The 20797-nt window shown below is 29.7% G+C and overlaps 1 protein-coding gene across 3 annotated transcripts in view; it reads right to left on the bottom strand.

The window, feature by feature from the left end:
• LOC113378096 overlaps positions 1–20797 on the bottom strand; it is a 490250-nt gene that overhangs the window by 165512 nt on the left and 303941 nt on the right. Inside the window, exons 1-2 of one of the 3 annotated variants that reach the window (XM_026618613.1) lie at positions 16506–16552; positions 15954–16347 (exon numbers count right to left, since the gene is read on the bottom strand). The exons of 1 other annotated variant lie outside the window; for it this stretch is intronic. In XM_026618613.1, coding sequence (XP_026474398.1) covers positions 15954–16104 — 151 coding nt within the window. In that variant the 5' untranslated portion in view covers positions 16105–16347; positions 16506–16552. Of the gene's footprint in view, positions 1–15953; positions 16348–16505; positions 16553–20797 lie in introns of those variants that run through there. One more of the 3 variants, XM_026618614.1, reaches the window with a different exon arrangement.

Raw genomic sequence — 20797 nt, 5'->3', positions numbered from 1 at the left:
TTCAATTCGGTGGGTTTTTCGATCGGACAATAGTGTGATCTATGGGAATGTTAAATTATCGGGAACTTTCGCACTATAGGTGAAGCTTGTAAAGCACAGAGCTTTTGTTCTCCGAGCTTCGCGGATAACCGAACGAGGCACGTGAACACGAACCTATGCGGAAACTGATGGGTCAGACAACTACTGGCAAAAGCTCGTGTTGGGTACTTTCATAAATTCATAATTAAAAATATTTTGTGGTGTTTATTAATTTACAGAATATTAATTCAATAAGTAGCGTATGAAACCTTTAGACAAATTTCTGATACCTAAATAATTATTATGTGTATAAAATTAATAATAAAAAAATCTGTCAACATACACACACACCTACGCACACACACACATACTTCTTCCAAATTTGGTCTCATTCGATTTAGAATGGCTTGAAACAAGAAAACAAACTCAAAAAGTAAATCGAATTTTTTTATAAAAACAAACTTCTCCTTCGGGAGGTTAATAAAATTTGTAATAAATATGCATGAAAAAAGATTACAACATCAGGTATATATGTTTGAAATCTTGAAATTTTGAGTTTTGCTAATTATGACTTTTTCGCTACGAGAGTGTTTTCCGCAGCTGTACGAGCCAACAAGCCGCCCAAGTATTTCTTACACATATTTTTTAATATTTTGCAATCATTATCAATAAATGTATATAAAAAATAAAAATTACACTTTAAAACCTTCAATTTTTAACTTCTCCTAGGCTAAGTTATAGTAATGGCAAAAAAATGAAAATGCTAATTTTTATATATTTTTACGTTTCAAAGGTTTCTGAACATTCCGGCATTGCTTAGAAAAAATAGATATATGTGTGTGCGCGTGTGTGTATTTGTGTGTGTGTGCGGATACAAATTTTTGTCGACGATTTCGAGAACACGGATCAACTGAGTTGAATAATTCAAATTCGTATTGATTCCTATTGATAAGGAGACGTGCTGATTAGTTTTTGGTAAAGACAGGTCTAGCCGTTCCGAAGATACGGGGCCAAAAGTGCGAAAAAGAGTAACTCAGTTTTTAAGAGAACATCTGATTTTAATAATTCAAAAAACATGTTACTTGTATTGACAAGATGAAGAACTGATTAAATCTATGGAAAGGCAGTTTTATCGGTTTTGGAGATCCAATTAAAAATAATAAAAAAAGCCATATGGCGGTCAAAAATGATCATTAGACATATGCACATCAAATTATCAGATATTTTATAGAGATTTTAACAATAAGTATAAATTTTTTTTGCATTTATATGGGTTCCATACCAATGCTTATCCGTTAGACGGCGGCGCGGCGCTTACCCGCTTCGATATTTCGTCTCTATGCAGTTAAAGCAGTACGATTGCTTTGAAAAAAAGTTCAGTATTTCCAAAATATTTCAAAAAAAAGTAAATTTTTGTCAAAAAATTATAGTTTCTCAAAAATCTAATTTTTCAGAAAAATTTTTTTTCAAAAATGTTAATCTTTTAAAAAAACAATAATTTTTGGTACGGGAAGTTCCAGCAATTTGCCTTAAGGCACGATGCCATGCGCCCCACTAGTTTTTCCAAAATTCTCAAAAATCTCATTTGTTTCAAAGTTTAAAAAACATATTTTTGGTACAGGAAGTTCTAGCAAATTGCCTTAAGGCACGATTCCATGCAATACTAGTTATTTCTTAGATGAGAGTAAAATTATTAATAATAAATGATGAAATGTAAGGTAATCTTAATTATATAATTGGCTAATTCGTAAACAGGAGGCCAAAAAACTTCTATAAAAAATAAAACGCCAATTTTTAAAACTCTAAAAAATTTGGCTAATCATTAGGAGTGAAAGTGATACAATTACAAGGAAATACCTTAATAATATACAATCATAAAGGACTTTTCAGAAAATTTCTCCTAATCCAAATATTATTTGAACCAACCTAAGGCCATATAAGAAAACTCAATTACGTTTTCGAAACTGAAAATACACTTCCATAAATATCAGAAGAAAATTGTTTCCGACATTTAACCAAATTAGAGTAGATGATCGCTCGAGATGTCAAATTTATATTATTTGCTTCAACGCGTGCGCCTGCTTTATGTTTACTTCCTCGTTTTTATAAAAATAGCAAGATATTAATTGCATTTCATGTCACAACATGAGAGACACTTAATATTTTTCTTCATTTTTATCGCAATAAATGTCATCCCGGTTGCATTTTCTCTGAGATGAGAAAGAATTACACTTCATTACTTGTATAAATACGCATGATGTACTTTTGTAAGAATCAAGAGCTGCTGAGAGATAATTAAAAATTATAAAAGTTAAAAAAACTTATTCTTAATTAAGCAAAATATGAAAATATTTAATATTAATCGTATTTGAAATATTAGTTCACAATATGCATTAAAAATGTTGTCCGATCAAAAATATAAAACTTCGTATTGCGCCGCCGCTGCGGCGGTAAGACGAGTGCAAAAGTTAATCTTTTTTTAAATGCGTGAATCATTTATTTATTTATTAAAATGCTCTTGAAACAGACTATATTCAGTAATAAACATATTTTAGATGTGTAATTCGAAATAGTTGTCATATCTGTTGCAAAAAATCAGTTTTGAACTTATGGTGTCTTTTCGAGCCTCTTATTAAAAAATTTTATGAGTGAGTGAATGTTGAGACGTTGACATTTTACAAAAAAATGTCAAAAGTTGAATGAAATCATAAACTATCCAAAACTGGCAATAAAGCAATGTTTTTTTATTATGATGATTTCAAATCTATGTCGAACATTAATTATTTTCTCAGAAATTTCAACACAAAATAATTCAAAAGACGATAAACACACCTAATTCGATTCATCTTTAAATGTTATTTATTTTAATACACTTGATTGTTTCGAAATAAGACGCCTTGCCTTCATATTATTAAAAGGACTTATGGTGAATGCTAATATTTTAGCACCTCCAGCTATGGGAAACTTGTTAAATATTATAAATTAACAATAAGAAGGATAGGTTCAAACATATTTTAAAAAGATATATAAATGTCACAAAGGTATGTCTGTTGGGATTTATAATTATGCTTAGAGGTCTGTCTAATTCACAACAAATGATTTCGTTCAAATGGTAATATGTAGTTTCCTTATAAAATTTAATCTGGTCGTACTGTATGCGTCATTTACTATGACTACAACTGTTTATGAGTCAATTTAATTACGACCAGTACGACCTTGTCGGAAAAATATTTGTTGTATATACACGTAATCTATTCGAAAATCATTATACCACAAATAAAGTTTTATATACAGAGGTACCTCGACATACGAGTTAAATTTGTTCCGTAACCACGCTCGTATCTCGAAGCACCTTTTCCATATAAATACATTGAAATGCCGTTAATTCGTTCCATCACTGTGGTTTTTGATAAGTTTTTTGAATATTAAAAATAAATTTACTATATATGAATTTAATTGTTTTTCCCTGTCCAGACATGATATTGTGGAAATGAGTTAGATATGTTTTGTTGAGAACTCTCATGTTCGAACTGTTCAGAAAGCTTGCTTATAACTTATTGTAAGACCCTAAGCTGGAGTTATACCCTTTATCAACTCCTTCTGTTTAAATACAGTACATATTAGAGATGGGTAGCTCACTTTGGAGTTATCACTCCGATACAACTCCACCCTCGGAGTGAATCCGAGCAAAGTTGTGTCAGAGATTTCGTCATATCCGACTTTCCTAAACTGGTATTAAATTTGTTAACTCGTGCAGACATTTACTGTTTTTGTCGTTTTTGCTTTGGGAATGAAGCGGTCGCTTTCTCGTCTCACAGGCAGTTTTATGACCTTTTAGGTATACGAGTCAAAATAATGCAGAAACAAGTATTCCAGAAAATACAAAAATATTACTTCAAAGATACATAATAATGAAATTGTTTTCAAGTGTGAATAGTTCAAATGTATAATTTATTGAATAGTAAGGGATCATATTTCTAGCTACGACAATCTTTGGCCTGGAATTACGGCAATCAAGAATATACATACCGAAAAATACACGAAATGAAATACATTTAATCTGGTTTTTCCAGAGCCTGAAATAACAATACTTTAGAGTGCAACATTTATCAGTGATATCAATAGCAAACAATATTTAGTATTATATTATTACTTTTACACAATTATATAATTGTGTAAAAGTAAAAATATGTTAATCGAATTACCCGTACAATCACTATTAACGTAAAGTTAAAATGTCAAATGGTAAAATAATCCTTGATATATATGTTCGTGTAGTTACCACACAATTATTATGAACTAGCCGACCCGACAGACTTCGTCCTGTCAAAAAAATTTGTAATGTGGCGGTGTTTTGTACCTACCTTTTTTCTATTCACAATAAAACACTATATGCAATTAAAAATAAGTAATTTTAATCATGTAAATCATAATTCAAAAATCAGTTCAATTTTTATTGTAGTGCTTTGTGATAAAGGATGTTTTTTGTTTGATTATCTGGCGCATAGACAAACAAATCTGATGGTTTTCCAATACGGGAAAAGACAACATACAATTTTCCATGTGAGAAACATGGGTTTTCCAAATTAATACCACAAACACTTAATGATACCATAAACGCACTGGAAACTGTAGTCGTTTAATCTCAAATGGCACATCAGTCGGAATCATTGGGATGCACGGTGCGAGAACATCTTCTGCTTTATACTATCCTTTCAATATAGTTGCGTCCATCACGTTGTTTGGTAGTTTTTTTTTATCGCTAACCTTGCGCCGTTGTAAAGGCGCGATTGGTCGATATTTCGCAACATTATAATTGCCGATCCAACCTTTAATTGAAGATTGTGAGGTGACAATCCTAGCAAATCCAGTGAGTTTAGAAACTCCGGTGGATCGTCTTGGTTAGTTGCCGAATCAACTGATTCGCCTGTAATTTGTTCTTGAACTTTGAAATTTAATTCTTTTACATCAATGTTTTTGGCTGCCAATATAGCTCGAAAGATATTTCTATGTTTGTATAAATATATTAAAAATTAGATTATCAAAAACTACACAAAATGTCATGACATAGATCATTGTTTTTTTTACAAATTGCGTTGCCTACTCGATTAAAGAAGAAAAGGGCTGTTTTTAAGGTTTTCTTGGCAATTATTCGTTTTTTTCTCGCCGTAACAACCATCTTTGGACTTCAACAAACATTTTAAAAAAAGAATTGGCCAAATTGGTCCAGACGTTGTTGAGTTATGCGCTTACCAACACATTTTGCGATCCATTTTTATATATAAGAAATAAAATTAAAATATCTAAATATAAAATAATTCACTATCATAAAATATTTTTCATTTTTAGTTAACATTTTTCCAAAAAAACTCTTACCCGCTCAAAGCTCGTATCTCGAATTTTACTCGCATGTCGAAGCAACAAATCTCTTTTTTGGCAGCTCGTATCTCAAAACACTCAACAAGTCGGGTCGCTCGTAAGTCGAGGCACCACTGTATTTTGAACACCTTACTCTCTATATCTATCCTATAAATCCTTTATATTCACACCGTTACTCTCCTCTATCTCAATCGCTCCGATCATAATCTTTATTAAATATCGCCCTGGTGATTTCCAATTTGGCAGCCGTTCTAAAATTAATCTACGCCCTCACGAGCATCGATCCGGGCAACATTGCGCTATTAATTCAGGAATAGATTGGAAGAAGCCGTCTGTCACCAGAATTGATGAACAGAACAGAGACGCTTGGTGTTGAATGCGGTCACAAAAAGGACCTATAAAACGGGTTTTATTTAAAAGATTGATGGGCCTCGCTACGTATATAAGATGAACAGATTTTCTACAAGATGAGAGGATAAATCATCAAAAACTTTTGCCTTTGTGAACACGGAGAGCTATCACAATGACAGTCGATATACAAGCTCCACTAAACATCGAATGGGATGCTATTTTGATTCATTAATGAATGACGTAAAGCAAATTGGGCTGATTTGAATACTTAATGAAGAGTATGATACACCATGAATGTATTTTGGATCTGAATCAAAATAGGGGAGAAAGGGAAACCATCATGTTCATGAATTTTCTCACGCAATAATATTTTGATCAATAACGATGTTTTCTGCTGTTTTCCTTATTGGAATTTTGAATTGGCTGCTTGATTTTTTTTTATTTTTTTTAACAGCAATAACAATACTCATATAAGGTAATTTAGTTCAATACATTGACTCACACTTATAAACACACACATAAAATTATTGTGCCAAAATTTGGTATGTCAATAGTTGTCACTCTTATGAGTTTCACTTTTCTAAAGATGTAGTAAAGTCAGTATTGTCTTCTTGAATCTTCTTCTTCAGCTTCCTGAAACTGATGTCTCAGGAAGTTGAACGAGTATAGAATTAGTATTAAGGTTTATACAAAAACCGACATTTTAGAAAACCGGTTTTCGAATTTTAATTTTACCAGAAAACCGGTTTTAGCCGGTTTTCGAATTTTATATAGAAAATCATTTTTTTCTCGGAAATTCTGTATAACAAAAATTTTTTATCCGCAAATTTAAAGCAGTATTAGAGTGAATTTATTTATTGTTCTATTTTATGAATAATAAACAAATTTAGTTTAATTTTAATTAGTGGAACAAAAAAATAATAGCTTATCTGTATTAAATAACTTTGAAAATAATTATCATATATATTTATATTTTATGACAGTAGATATATTTTTTATGATAGTTAAAGGAAAGTTTTCGAATAAAATAAAATTTTTAAATAAAAAACAAATAATAAATTTAAAAAAATAATAAAAAATATTAGATTCTTGTTGATACATACTTGTCAATATCAATTTTAATTTTAAAAGCAATTAAGCTAAACCCCGAGTATTTTCTATTCCGAGCAATTTTAATTAATTAATTTTAAAAATTCTAATTAATTTTTTGTTGAATAAAATATGAATAAAAAAAAACTGAGGACGTCTATCGATTTGTTACTTATAAGTGTCCTTTGTTTAGTCACAAAATTTCCTGAAATAGATAATACTCTCTCACTTGCGACCGAACTAGGCTTAACTGTTTGATCCTTCTTCGTTCTTTTATTTGTGGCTCCTAAGGCTAAAAACTCTTTTTTTGAAGTTTATGTAGGAGAAGTTATTTCTTCCAGAAGTCACACTGATATAAATTAATGTATACACTGGTATACAAATCTAAATTAATATATACATTAGACAAAAAGATAACACATAGCAGACTGATGAGATTCCAAATCCTATTGAATCGATATGGTTCCAAGAATCAAAACACTTGCATCTATCTTGTATATTTGGCCATATTTGTCATTTTGCATTTATACAGTAAACCCCGACTTTTTCTACTAAAAAACCGGTTTTCGAATTCCATAATTTTCGCCAAAAAACCGGTTTTCAAAACCGGTTTTTAAAAACCGACAAAAACCCTAATTAGTATGATCTTCAACTTTTAGGCTGATTGATATCAGAACAAAATCCGTAATTTTAGGAAACTGGTTAGTATAAAAAAGTCAAATGTGTCGAATTCTCTCTTTGATAACTTTGATTTTAAGACTTACAATTAGATTTATAGTGAAAATGGAATTAGCAGTGGTTAGGTCATAAAATTCTATTACCCAGTTCTCCAAACTATTTAATGTCATTATCCAATAATCTGAAATTATTTATAGTGTTTATGACTCTATGTCAACAGGATTTACCAAAATATAGCTACCATTGCTATGTTGTGTTTTTAATATATTTTAATCCAGAGCTTTATTTACACTTCCTACATAAATAAAGTGAAAATGAGTAAAACAACACAACAATGAATACACAATCATTTTGAAAACAATTAACAAAATAAACAGTTAATTCCGGTACAAAATATTATAATAATTAAATTATCATAGACAAATAAAAATTTTCATACAAAATTAGATTTAAACTTTTATATAAGAGAATGAGTAATGCAGTAAACACCGTTCGACTCAAATTGGATCAACTTAATTCGAGACGAGTTTTACAATACAATGTTTTCCATAATGAATTTTAATGAACTTCTCAAAAGTTTACAATGGATTTGCTAGTCAGAGTTCTCTTGGTGGTGTAAAATATATAACCATCATATAAAACTTTGAGCAGCAAACCAATTTGCGTCGCTCTTGTGGAATAGGAAAAGCAAATTCATTCAAAAAGCACCTTAGTTCATCACATCATGCATTCGTGACAAACTTTCTTTCTAACTGTGTCGAAGGACAGAGGAACACAAAATCACAATTCTGATTTTTTGTTGACCAGAAATTAGAGAGAAGACCGATTCTTCCGTGAAATAGACCAATGTTATGGCGAGGCTATGTGACGCAGTGCTTTTCATATAAAATGGTACTAAAAACTGGTCAGGCGTTTTACACATGAAATCTAACTTCAGGTATGTTTTATCATGCAACATCATGAAGATAGACTTATGATAAGATGGTGCGTTTTCTAAGTAAGGTTTTCGATTTAAAATGCCATGCACAGCAACCACAGAGCATTTTCGCAGTTTTTAGTACCATTTTATGTTTTTTTTTAAGAAGTTATGAATAAATATTTAAGAAGTAAGTAGATATTTTTTTAAAAAAATACGCCTGATATAGACGCCTGTATAAATTATTATATTATCCTGATTAAACTCAAAATATGTTAAAATCTCTGAAAATTGAAAATTGGTCAAGACACCAGAAGAATTTGCTAATATATTGGAGATAAAGACAACCCAAGTTTCAATTGAATTGAGATTCAAAAATTCATATAAATTAATTCAGTTATGTAAATTAGTTTCCGAAACTAAATGAATATTGAATAAAAACAGATTGGCAGAATTTATTAAAATATAAATCGAAATATTCAAAATCCCAGTTGAATAAAATGTTACCATAAAATAGATAGTAAACAACCGATATAATTAAAAGTACATATTGATCACATCAATATTTCTGCAAAGTAAACACTGCAAATCTATTTGATATTATAAATGAAAACACTATCGAAAAATGTTATTTTTTATAATTATTCATATATATCATTGAAAAAATATACAACAAAGATACAAATAGTTGAATACCTATTATATACATTAAATTTTTCTACATATTTAATCGAAAAAAAATTATAAATATATCAGTGTTCCAGTACCCAAAAAATATTTTACAGCATATTCTAAAAATGATTAAACATATACAAATCATTAATTATGACCATTTCCATATTTTATAATTTTTATTTCTGTACACTATATTTTCTCAAGTAGTAAATTATTATTCATATTATAATATAATTCCTCTAACTTTTCTTTTTTTGCTTCAAAATAACAATGCAGCAATAAAGTATGAAAATATATGTATAACTCCACATTTTCAAATTTTAATTATAAAGTGGATGAAAAATGCAAAAATACCGACAAATACATTTTTGCGCTAATATTTAAATAAATAGCCTATGAATATAATATCGAATTCTCTGGATTCCGATTCTATTTGGATTGAACGTAATATTTTTCATAAAATTTCCCGTTATTGACTGAAATAATCGCATGATGGTTTCATAATTTAATTCAGATTAAATTATAAATTTCACATAGAAACCCATGCGTAAAAACAATTCCATCGGATTTATAGTGTGGATGAATTATTAAAATAATTCGAGCATTCGTGATATACAATATCAGCTTAACTGTAGTCATTCGAATTGATTTAAATTCAGCTTATGTAGTAATTAACAATATGTTTTAATTAAATAACAACAATGGTACAAAGATTTTATTGGATTAATATTTATGGATAGGTAATTAAAATATAGAAGATATTACTTTTACATAGAAATTCATAGTTGCTAATTATTTAATAAAAAAATTACTGTGAATAATTCTCAAAATGTAATTTATATGACAAAATAAATATCATTAAGACTAAAAAGATAAAAAAACGCATAAAAAATGTTACTATCCTAATAACTTAACCCATCTCGTAAATTGCGCAATAAATAGTCTCCATAAACCACTTTGAGCAAATGAAAAATTATTCTGAAATAATCGAGTGCTTCAAGTAAAATGAATAATGTATGACAATACCCTTAATGCATTATTCCAAGAGCTCCAAACTAAAAGATACCCAAGGCACATAAATGCACCCTCTGGTGCATTTATGTGTCTTCTGTCGCAAGAATAAGCAGTTTAGCTTAAGGGTAGTTTTGTAGTTCGATCTCAGAGGTAATGCTAAGGGTCCATAGTAAATGTTGGTAAAAAAGAAGTTTGTGGAAATTGATTGTAAATAAAATTTATACAATTTTTTCTGTGTCAATGTGGAGTTGACAAAAAAAATTCGAATTAAAAAATAAAAACCTAAGAATAACACAATAACGGTTTTTTTCACCTGCAAAAATCATGTCATACTTAGCATCTTATTTTTTATCCGAAATTTTTTATTATGAAGCTATCAAGTATTTTAGTATTTGCAATCCTGATTAAAAGCGCCAACTTTTGGTGACACGTGGCACCAAACACTTTATTACATTTTTTTAAGGAGGATCTCTCATAGTCGACCGATTTTAAAAAAAATTAATTCACAGTTCAACAAAAAGTCTTAATTCTTGAAAACTTGTCTAAATTGTGTAATTAGCTTCTGTCGTTCTAAAATTGCTGTTTACGGTTACAGTTTTTTCTACAGTAATACATATTAACTAAAATAAGCAAAAAATGGTCACAATTTTACCAAAGCTCTAGGTTGCCCTTAAAAGCTGGTAATTTCCAACCAACGTGAGATATTTTTTTTCTCATTTTTTCACCCCGATTCGGGTTGACGTTGAGTTCTGGGACACCCTGTATATTAATTCAGATAGAAAGTAATACAAATTATACACAATAACCAAAGTATGATCAGAATTTCACCAAACCTCTAGGTTGCACTTAAAAGTTCATTACTGACAAACATGAGATAATTTTTTTCTTAATTTGTTTAAGGATACTTGCGGTAAATACTATAATCCCAATTCGGCTTCAGGTTGAGTTCTGGGACACCCTATATATAGTTACTTAGATATAAATAATACAAATTAACCACAATAACCGAAAAATGGTCATAATTTTACCAAAGCTCTAGGATGCACTTAAAAGCTCATAACTCCCAAACAACATGAGATAATTTTTGCTATTTTTTTCAGGGCGCTAACGATCAATATATCACCCCGTTGACGTTGAGTTCTGGGACACCCTGTATATTAATTCAGATAGATGTAATACAAATTAACCGTGACCGAAATAATTAACAGTGACCGAAAATGGTCACAATTTCACCAAAGCTCTAGGTTGCCCTAAAAGCTTATAATTTCTAAACAACGTAAGATATTTTTTTTTCTTTATTAACTTACTATTACACAATGACTAATGAGCCACGACTAATGTCGGCTTGACACACTGATTTCTGGGACAACCTGTATATTAATTAAAATAGAAGTAATACAAATTAACCACAATAACCAATAAATTGTCACAATTTCGCCAAAGTTCTATGTTGCCCTTGAAAGCTCATAATTTCCAAATACATAATATATTTTTTTTCTATTTTTTTTCAGAACGCTAACGGTCAATACTATTACGCCGTTTTGGCTTGACGTTGAGTTCTGGGACACCCTCTATATAACTTCAGATAACAGAAACAAAAAAATTGTGCATAATCCCGTAAATAAAATAAGTCAAAGATGACTAATAAGCCACAGATGAAAACTAATAAACCGAGATGATAACAATATAAATCTTCAATATTCTTTCAAAAAATTTCTTCCTAAATAAAATGATACGTGATGTGAATAATCTGAAGATAACAGAACTCATAAAAAATATATTATTAACTATTCTAGTATGCACTGATATCGAATATTAATAAAATTTTCATATCGCCATGTCTTCTAATATTATCTCATACCTTTGGAAATAACTCAAACGTCTGAAATAAATGGAAAAGTGTACTCTTAAAGGTATGGATCACGAGTTATGCCGAAATACTCCGAGGAAGAGACTAAAGCAGAAGATATTCGAACTATTTCGTACGTTTCCGCAGGCGGGACGGAAATATAGATCTTGGAAGCCAGCCAGACGCTACGACTATATTATATACACATAAATAAATAATATATATATATATATATATATATATATCGTATATATATATATATATATATATATATATATATATATATATCACCACTATCCCCCATATAGTTGGACGTGCAGCTTTTGTTTGCGTGAACTTGAAAAAGTTGAAAGCTCATGGCGACGCGTCGTTGTAAAGTTTTATCTCGATTTAACAAGTGATGGAGAACTTTGAAGAAGAAAAGATGTAAATGTTTAAATAAATAAATATATAGAAAATTATATCAAGAATTCATTTACTTAGTCAATAATAATATTTGAGAGATTTGATTCAAGTGATCTAACAAGTCAAATTACAAAACTAAATAATTGCTGATAATTGAATGCCAAATTGCTTCTTCTGTTTTAGTTGAATGAAGTATGCTTCGGCAAAACTTGATTTTTTCTTTCAAAATGATGATTGTAGTTGGGTAGATAAAGACTATATTGTGTTTACATGTTTCAGTGTGTTCAGTGAGCATAGTTTTGAATTGTCTTGGATTTTTGGAACAAGGAGCGCATCAAGTTTACAGGTCAGGTATTTTAATGGTGATAGTGTTAAAGGTCAAACAAATCCACTAGAATGTAAAAATATGGAAAATGTACCTTGTAGTAAAAACTTAATATCGATTAATATATTACTTTAGTAATACTTGTTAACCATAATAGTTTTCATAGGTCTATATACACATTAAGAATCATTTTATCTAAAATAAATATGTCAGATAGAAGATAATTGAATACACACTAAATATTTTCATATAGCGGTTCGTGGTTTATTCAAATACAATAATAGCAAAGACGTTAGTGCAAGACTTAAACAGTTCTCCAAATATAGTAATGTTAGTGATCAAATCTCACTAATTACAAAAGGAAAATCGACGTCCATCCTAACCATTTAGGCAACAAGAGAAGCCATCCAACCAAACTGAAGCGCAATTTACACACTTTAGATACTTTGTATGTTTTTTTTATTGTTGTATTATTTTTCTTTTTGCTAGTAGATAATCTAAATAATCTGAATACAAATTAACATTTGTTTTTTTAAAACTAAATATTTCACATTGTTGATAATGATATACACTATAAAATATTTTCTTATCGATGTTTGGTGTCCATCCAAATATTTGCACAACTAGCAAAGACGTTAGTACAGGAGATAAAAAAATTCTCGAAATTTATTAATTTTGAATATACATATTTTATTTTGCGAATATAAAAACTAAAACCAAAACCTGATGGGGCCCATTTATACTATTTTTATTTATTTACTTCTTTTCAAGGTACATATACTATAGCTATAGTGATAGTTAAAACTATAAAAGCTCATTTCAATATGTTATATTAGCAATTATTTCATACATAAGAATTTTTAAAATATATATTAAAAACTATTACAAATAACACATTGTTTAGTTTAAGTATATCAGGCAATAAATTAAAGTAAGTTAGTAATAAGTTTAGCACCAAATGTCACATTAACATAAAACTTTTTATAAATTGATCCTTATTTTTAAAACAAGTATAAAAAAACCAAGAAAAACCAAAAAGCTTAGATTAAAATATTAGCACTAAATTCTGTAAGTAATAATTTAAAATAAAATCTACAATTCTCAAAGAATGTTTGTTTTACGTATCAGAAAAGATCAATAATCAATCTTTTTAATACATATTTTGTAAAAAAAAATTAGAAGTATTTTATATAATACACTAGAATATAATATATAGTCTGCTGATATGACGTTTAGTGGCTTTATTAAATGCTATTTACCTTTTATTAATATTTTTTCAATATACGCCACATTATATACCTATTCGATGTTTAAATTCATCTAGTTTTTCGAATCGTATAAAAGCCTCGAGAATTAAATTGCTTTTGCTCCTTCTAAGATTTAAGCCTGCAATAAATCGTGCTCGGCGCACCTTACTTCAGAGAAGAAAACTAATGAAATTTACTGAATTTTAAATAACTACATAAACATTTCAAAGAAAAAACAACATTTATGGTTTTTAAAAGCTTAGATGAAGTTACTTTAATTCACCTCTTTGATAAAATATTGAAAAATCTTGGAAAAAATATGGGAATGCAAGTCAAGTAAAACTGTAAAACTCTTAAGTGATTTCTGTAAGAAATATAAAATACAAAGTTAACTTATGATTAGTTTAATAAAGGTGGTTCAGAGCTTTTAAAATGATTTCCATTATAAAATATATTTATAATAAGAATATGCAATGTCATCAAAGTAGCGTTTATAAATTAGTTTGCTGATTCGACTAATTCGATTAATATTGCTGATCTTATACGAACCTTAAATCTTGAATAAAATTAGATAAAACATTCAAAATTTAGGCAATGGAAATTTTACCCCAATTTTACTACGTATTTTATTACAAATTTTTAATATTATGTTTTAGTTAACTTAATGTTCTACTATTTATTTCATTTTCAGGAGAGACGAAATAACATCTCTATTTGTAGTACATTTTCGTGGAAGACTGGTATAAATTCGAACTCGTAGTTTTAAAATTCCAGTCGAATTTGTAGTTTTGTTCTACCATACGATATCAGGATTGTCCACGGATTTAAAACAAAAGTTGAAAACGAACAACATCGGTCGGTGATTCAATTCCTGTTATTGGAAGTGAAATCGTGCAGCAAAATCAAACATCAAAAATTGGCTTAACAAGCTTCAAAGAGCAGAAGAACAAAACTGTGAAAAATGTATCACCATAAAAAAAACTGTCTTGTTGACCATCCTCCTATATATAGCATTTCCTTGGCTATATAAAAAAACGTCCTCCTAAGATAATATACCATTATTACCATTGGTACTACAAATACCAATTAGCAAAAAGGTATTTACCTTCCATAGTTCATTTATGCAGTTCATCTTTTATCATTTTAATACTCTTAAATTATTCATTTCATTCCAGGTGAATTAGGTAAGTGCTCAACAAAGATTCCATAGGTAGACGTCTCGTCGCCTTTAGTGTATTTATTGAATAGGCAAAAGCTTCTATTTCAAGGCCCAGTCAGGTTTGTGTAATTCGATATATATATCCTTTGGTACTTTTCCCATCGGATTAGAGTTAACGTAATGTTGAAACGCGGAGCAAACTATTATATACGTGAGATGAATCGAGTGGAAAATAGATAACGTCTTATTTCAAATACATGCTGTTACATTTAAGCATTTTGTAAAAAGAACTAAAAAACACTTCATTTAATTGTTAAAACATTTATTTTATTGCTCCTGCAAAATATTTTATATAAACAATAATACTACGTGTGCCCTAATATTTTAGGTATTTGCATGAAATATACAAACCAATGAATGGTCTTAGAATATTTTTTACTTTACTTCAAATAACTTTTAATTTTTATTTCAGACATTATAATTTATTTACATTACAAAAAATAGATACAATTTTACAATTGAAATTTTGAATAATTCGTACTTGAAAATGGACTTTATTGCATCGTACACTTGCAATGAATTTTCTTGGAACATTTTTTAACAAATAATAAACGTTGTATTCAGATAGATAATAAAATAAAAACAGGTATTTCAAAAAACCTGTCCATTTACTAGTAGAACTATTAACACCACCAATAAATATCTGCTCCTATTCTACATGGAACATCAGCAAATTTTTGGTAGATCCAGTAATTGGACGTCCGGGTAAGAATAAAAGTTTAGATGAACAAAATTTACTAATTATAAGTAGTTAATAGTTAAGTCTATAGGTTTTACTGTAAACTTACATGTTTCATGAAAAGTCACCCGTCTCCTCGATGTCGAATACCTGTCGATCGAGCTTAAATTCTCTCTCGACAAAGACGACACCAAAATTCCTCTCAAAGCTGCCAAAGTACTACTAGGAATACCCCTGTCTGGTGATTGATGGGCTACCATTTTTGCTTATAGAAGTCTAATCCAATTTCTTATTACCACACAAATTATTTTCCAACACTGCACTTATTCTTAACACCGAGACTCGCATGAATAACAAAATTTGTCACATTGTTTCCACCACATCACTTAGCAAACATTTTGAAATGAGTATCTTGCAATTGCGAAAAAAACAAGAGTCACTTCTTCATTTAATCACTGTTTAAGAATTATGAATAATTTTTGTTTCGCTGATAGTGCTTCTATCTGGAAAATTATCGGACACGTCAATTATTCTTATCTGTCAGATGAATTCCGAAGTTGTGAGTCAAAACAGATACATTAATTCAGAAATGAGATATAAATATAAGTTGCATTTGTATATAGGAAACGAAAATATGGATTTCGAAGAAAATTTTAATTACCGCAACTAAATAAGTGATTTGTCATGAAAAATATCAACACTGCCATTGTCTTAAAATAAATTGTTTTTTGCAATCAATGACTCGCATTACAGTGCAAAAACACAGTCATTGCAAAACTAATAGAATATACAATGTCATATATTATATAAATAATATACAATGTATATAACAATGTAGCTTTAAAGAAAAATAGTATAAATATGGAATGATGCTTATAGATTGATTGTATGCATACATTTTGAATTTTTGGGAGTAACCAGCACGATAGAAGCCTTTCAAGTTTTCTCCCTACAAACTTGACAATTATGCGAATATGTAGTATATTTCGGAATTATACACTAATTGAAAATATATCTATATATCATGTAGAGTAAGTTATAGTAATCGCAAAAAATCGAAAATGATTTTGTTTATATACCTTCAAAGTTTCAAAGGTTTCTGAACATTTTGGCATACCTTAGAAAAAATTGATGTATATTTGTGTGAGTATTCGTGTGTGTGCGTATGCATGTGTGTGTATGTATATGCGGATACAATTTTTCGTCGACGATTTCGAGAACACGGATCAACCGATTTGAATGATTCAAATAACATTCGATCCCTATTTATAAGGAGACGTGATGGTTAGTTTTTGGACAAGGCAGGGCCAGCCGTTCCAAAGATACGGAGCAAAAAGTGCCAAAAATGGTAATTCAATTTTTGTGAGAACGGAGCGTCCGATTTGTGCGATTCAAAAAACATTTTCGTTGTAGGTACACAGGTCTAGCGGTTTCGGAGACCCAATAAAAAAAAGTAAACAAAAATGCAATTTGGCGGACAAATATGATCATTAGACACATGTATATCAAAATATCAGATATTTTATAGATATTTTAATAACTAGTATACATTTTGTTTACATTTCTATGGGTTCCGTAGGAATGATCATCCGTTAGACTGCGATGCGACTTCGTTATTTCGTCTCTAAAAAAAATTGAATGCTTTTTCCCAAGTTCCAGCAATTTGGCTCAAGGAACAATGCCAATGCACCACTAGTTTTTTACTCAATTAGTTCTTGCGAAGCATGCAGATTGGAACAATAATTTGATCTTCCAATCTGATTAAAACAATCGTAATCGATATAAAATGCACACATACAAATATTAAATTATTATTTACCTTATGTAAAAATTTATTGATAACTAGTTTTAGAAGACAAATTCCCATCTGATGTCGTCAAGTATCATATAACGCACTCCGAGTTTATTATTATGCAAATAATACACCGTGTTTTACAAAAATGTTGCATGAAATGATCTCCTTGAATATTTATAGGATGTTCAAAGACGTATGAAATTCGCATCGTATCGAATCGATAAACTACATACTCATATCAATAACGAGAAGAAAGAACTTGTAACGATAAAAGAGTATAAAAATATTTTTTGTAATAGAAATATTCAAAAATCTTACAAGAATTGATGCAACAATGGGTAGGATAGCTTTATGGGTGCATTCGATATATTTTTTGTAATATTCACTATTTTGTTCCCACCCATATTTATTAGTCCAAAAATATAAATTTCTTCTATTTTTAAATTATTTTGTTATAACCATGTCTTCAGATTTGCGGGTTAAACAAATCGGTCAAATGTCAGAATGTTAATGTTTCTCAATCACTTGTTTACCATAGATAATACATAAATCCAATTCATTTTCTCGATCAAATATTCTATGCATATAAAATACACGAAGCAGCAATTAGCATCGACCTTGCTGCTTTAAAAGAACGCGGTGACACCTTACGGCAGCCAAACAGACCTTGGAAATTAATCAAATACTTATGACAATCACGATTTCGAAATAATAAAATGCGAATAATATGAATTACGATATCATAATTGATTTATTTACGACGAAACTAGTGGAAGTTACAGGAAAATTTATGTGTACGACAACACGGAGGAACAAGATCCACAGTACAGACGTGTGTGTAATGTACAAAATTTGACCTAAACTCATTAAAAAAAAGTAATTTTTTTTATTATTAGTTTAGGGCCCAATAAGCTTTGTAATGATTTTACTTAACTAACTACGTCGGTTTTATAAATGGCAAAACCCAAACGGTTGTACTATCTCTATATGAAAAATTTTCATCATTACAATTTCTGTGATAGTGATGATTTTTAATTGATGCAGCAATACTAGACCAAGGCTATTTTCATTTGGAAGCATATTGCAATATATTTTTCCAAATGAAAACCAATGACAATACTGCTTGACACAAGGTTGCCCAAGGTGGTAACGAACCTAAGACTTCTTATTTAAGGACCATACATCTAATTTCCCATAGATCTATTTTTCAAGTGAAAATCGATTTCACTACTGCTCGACACAAGGTTGCCTGAGGCGATAATAAACCTGCGACCTCTGATTGAAGTACCATAGCTCTAACCACTAATCCACGGGAGAACCATAAAAAATGTACTAAATGAAGTTCTAATTTCCCAAAGGATAACTCAGTTTTTATTGTAGTAAAATGTATTCTCCTAAATGAAAAAAATATTCCAAACGTGAATATAGGTATTTTTGAGAACCTAATTAAAAGCACCACACATATGTAAGGGATGTTGGTATGCCATGGTATATTTTAGATATGATTAAATATTCCAATTGGCAATTTATGTAGCACAACAATTAAACTTCACTTGGCAAATTATTTGACTATGGATAATGCATATTTGCAAAATATAATATGTAAAATTATAAAGACTACTTTACTATTTCAAGTCTAAATAATATTTCACAACTGCCAAGGCAAAATAAACGCTCAACTTGTATTCAAATATTTGAAACATCATGATATTTGAGATTTTTTTATTTTCAAAAACTGCAAAATAAATAGCCAATGATCAAAGTTTTAAACGTAAGGCAAGTGTACTTCTCAAAGCACAAAATTCTGCCATTCTCCATGATGAGCAAATTCGTCAATCACAGTTATCTGGTTAAACCAAAGGCATAATATATTACATTTATTAGCTAAATCCTATGTTCCAATAAAAATAACTTAGTTTACGTACCCTTATTCATAATACATAAATTAACATTATAAAAAAAATCAAAAAAATGGAAAGGTTATAGCAACGCTATGATACGGTACCATCTTCGTATGAATTGGTAGTAAAAACTGTAAAAATGCTATGTATTTGCTGTGCATTCAGGCGGTTTAGATATAAAATCCAACCTAACTGCATCTTCGTGATGTGTCATGAGAACACGTACGTGAACTTAGGTTTTATGTGTAAACCGCCTGATTGCACTGCAAATGAATAGCATTTTGACGGTGCTTACTACAAAGTTATTATATGAAGAAGGGAGCGTAACATGGCGTTGCCTTGGTGTAAAATTTGCGAACATGTTAAATAGACATGGGCACCAAAAATATTTTATTGGCATATATTTCAGCATATTTAATTGACACTTCTTAAAGACATTCCTAATTCTCCTCAAGATTTGTAGTATTTGTGCATGCAGCACGAATATCTTTTAAATCATTTCATCTGATGCATACTAAAGAATACTATTCCCAGATAACTCTTTGTTACATAGTTACAAGCACCCAGATTGTATTATTTGTTCCATTTTGCCAAGACACTATCTTATGTGTAAGAGATAATAACTACGTTAGACAAATCTGCATATCAAACCATGCAATTCTTCGCGGCGGCAGTCTTTGCCTCTTAATTAGTTCTATATCTTGTTAACGAACGCGGGAAAGTTTGATATTCTCTCGTATTGTGTGTATTTTCTGAAGAAAATTATATGAATTGTATGTATATACTGCTTTAACACGGCCTAGAATTTTTGACCCAGTCAGGGAATAGATCTAGATGGACTGATGGTGTATGTGTTATTAATTGACTCGTTCAATGCATTTAGAGATTAGTTTTAACATAATTTCTCATGAGAAAACAGAAAATATGATGTTGAAGTTACCGCCATATCGCGACTTTAAAGGTTAATTAGTTTTCTAAGAAATTATTGTAAAGTTACAATATTTGAAATTTATGTGTTCTTAACACCTAATTGATGGTATCGGTTCTGGATATTACTTTGCATCAGTTTCACCACCACGAATTATAGTAATAAATTTACAATTAATTGTGCGCATAAGAATTACGTATAAAGTGAAACGATTTTATAGAATTTAATTATATTTTATAGCTGAGTGACTTGGGCATTGTTGATAATGATAGATTATTTGGACAGCAAGTCTTCAAACTGAAGTAAATTTTATGTTGGTTAAGGGCATT

This window comes from Ctenocephalides felis, unplaced genomic scaffold (assembly GCF_003426905.1).
Source record: "Ctenocephalides felis isolate EL2017-DRISC unplaced genomic scaffold, ASM342690v1 CF-g0.4_SCAFFOLD_01886, whole genome shotgun sequence".
Lineage (NCBI taxonomy): Eukaryota > Metazoa > Arthropoda > Insecta > Siphonaptera > Pulicidae > Ctenocephalides > Ctenocephalides felis.
Note: the sequence above shows the minus strand (reverse complement) of the source record. Positions and strands in the feature narration are given on the sequence as shown.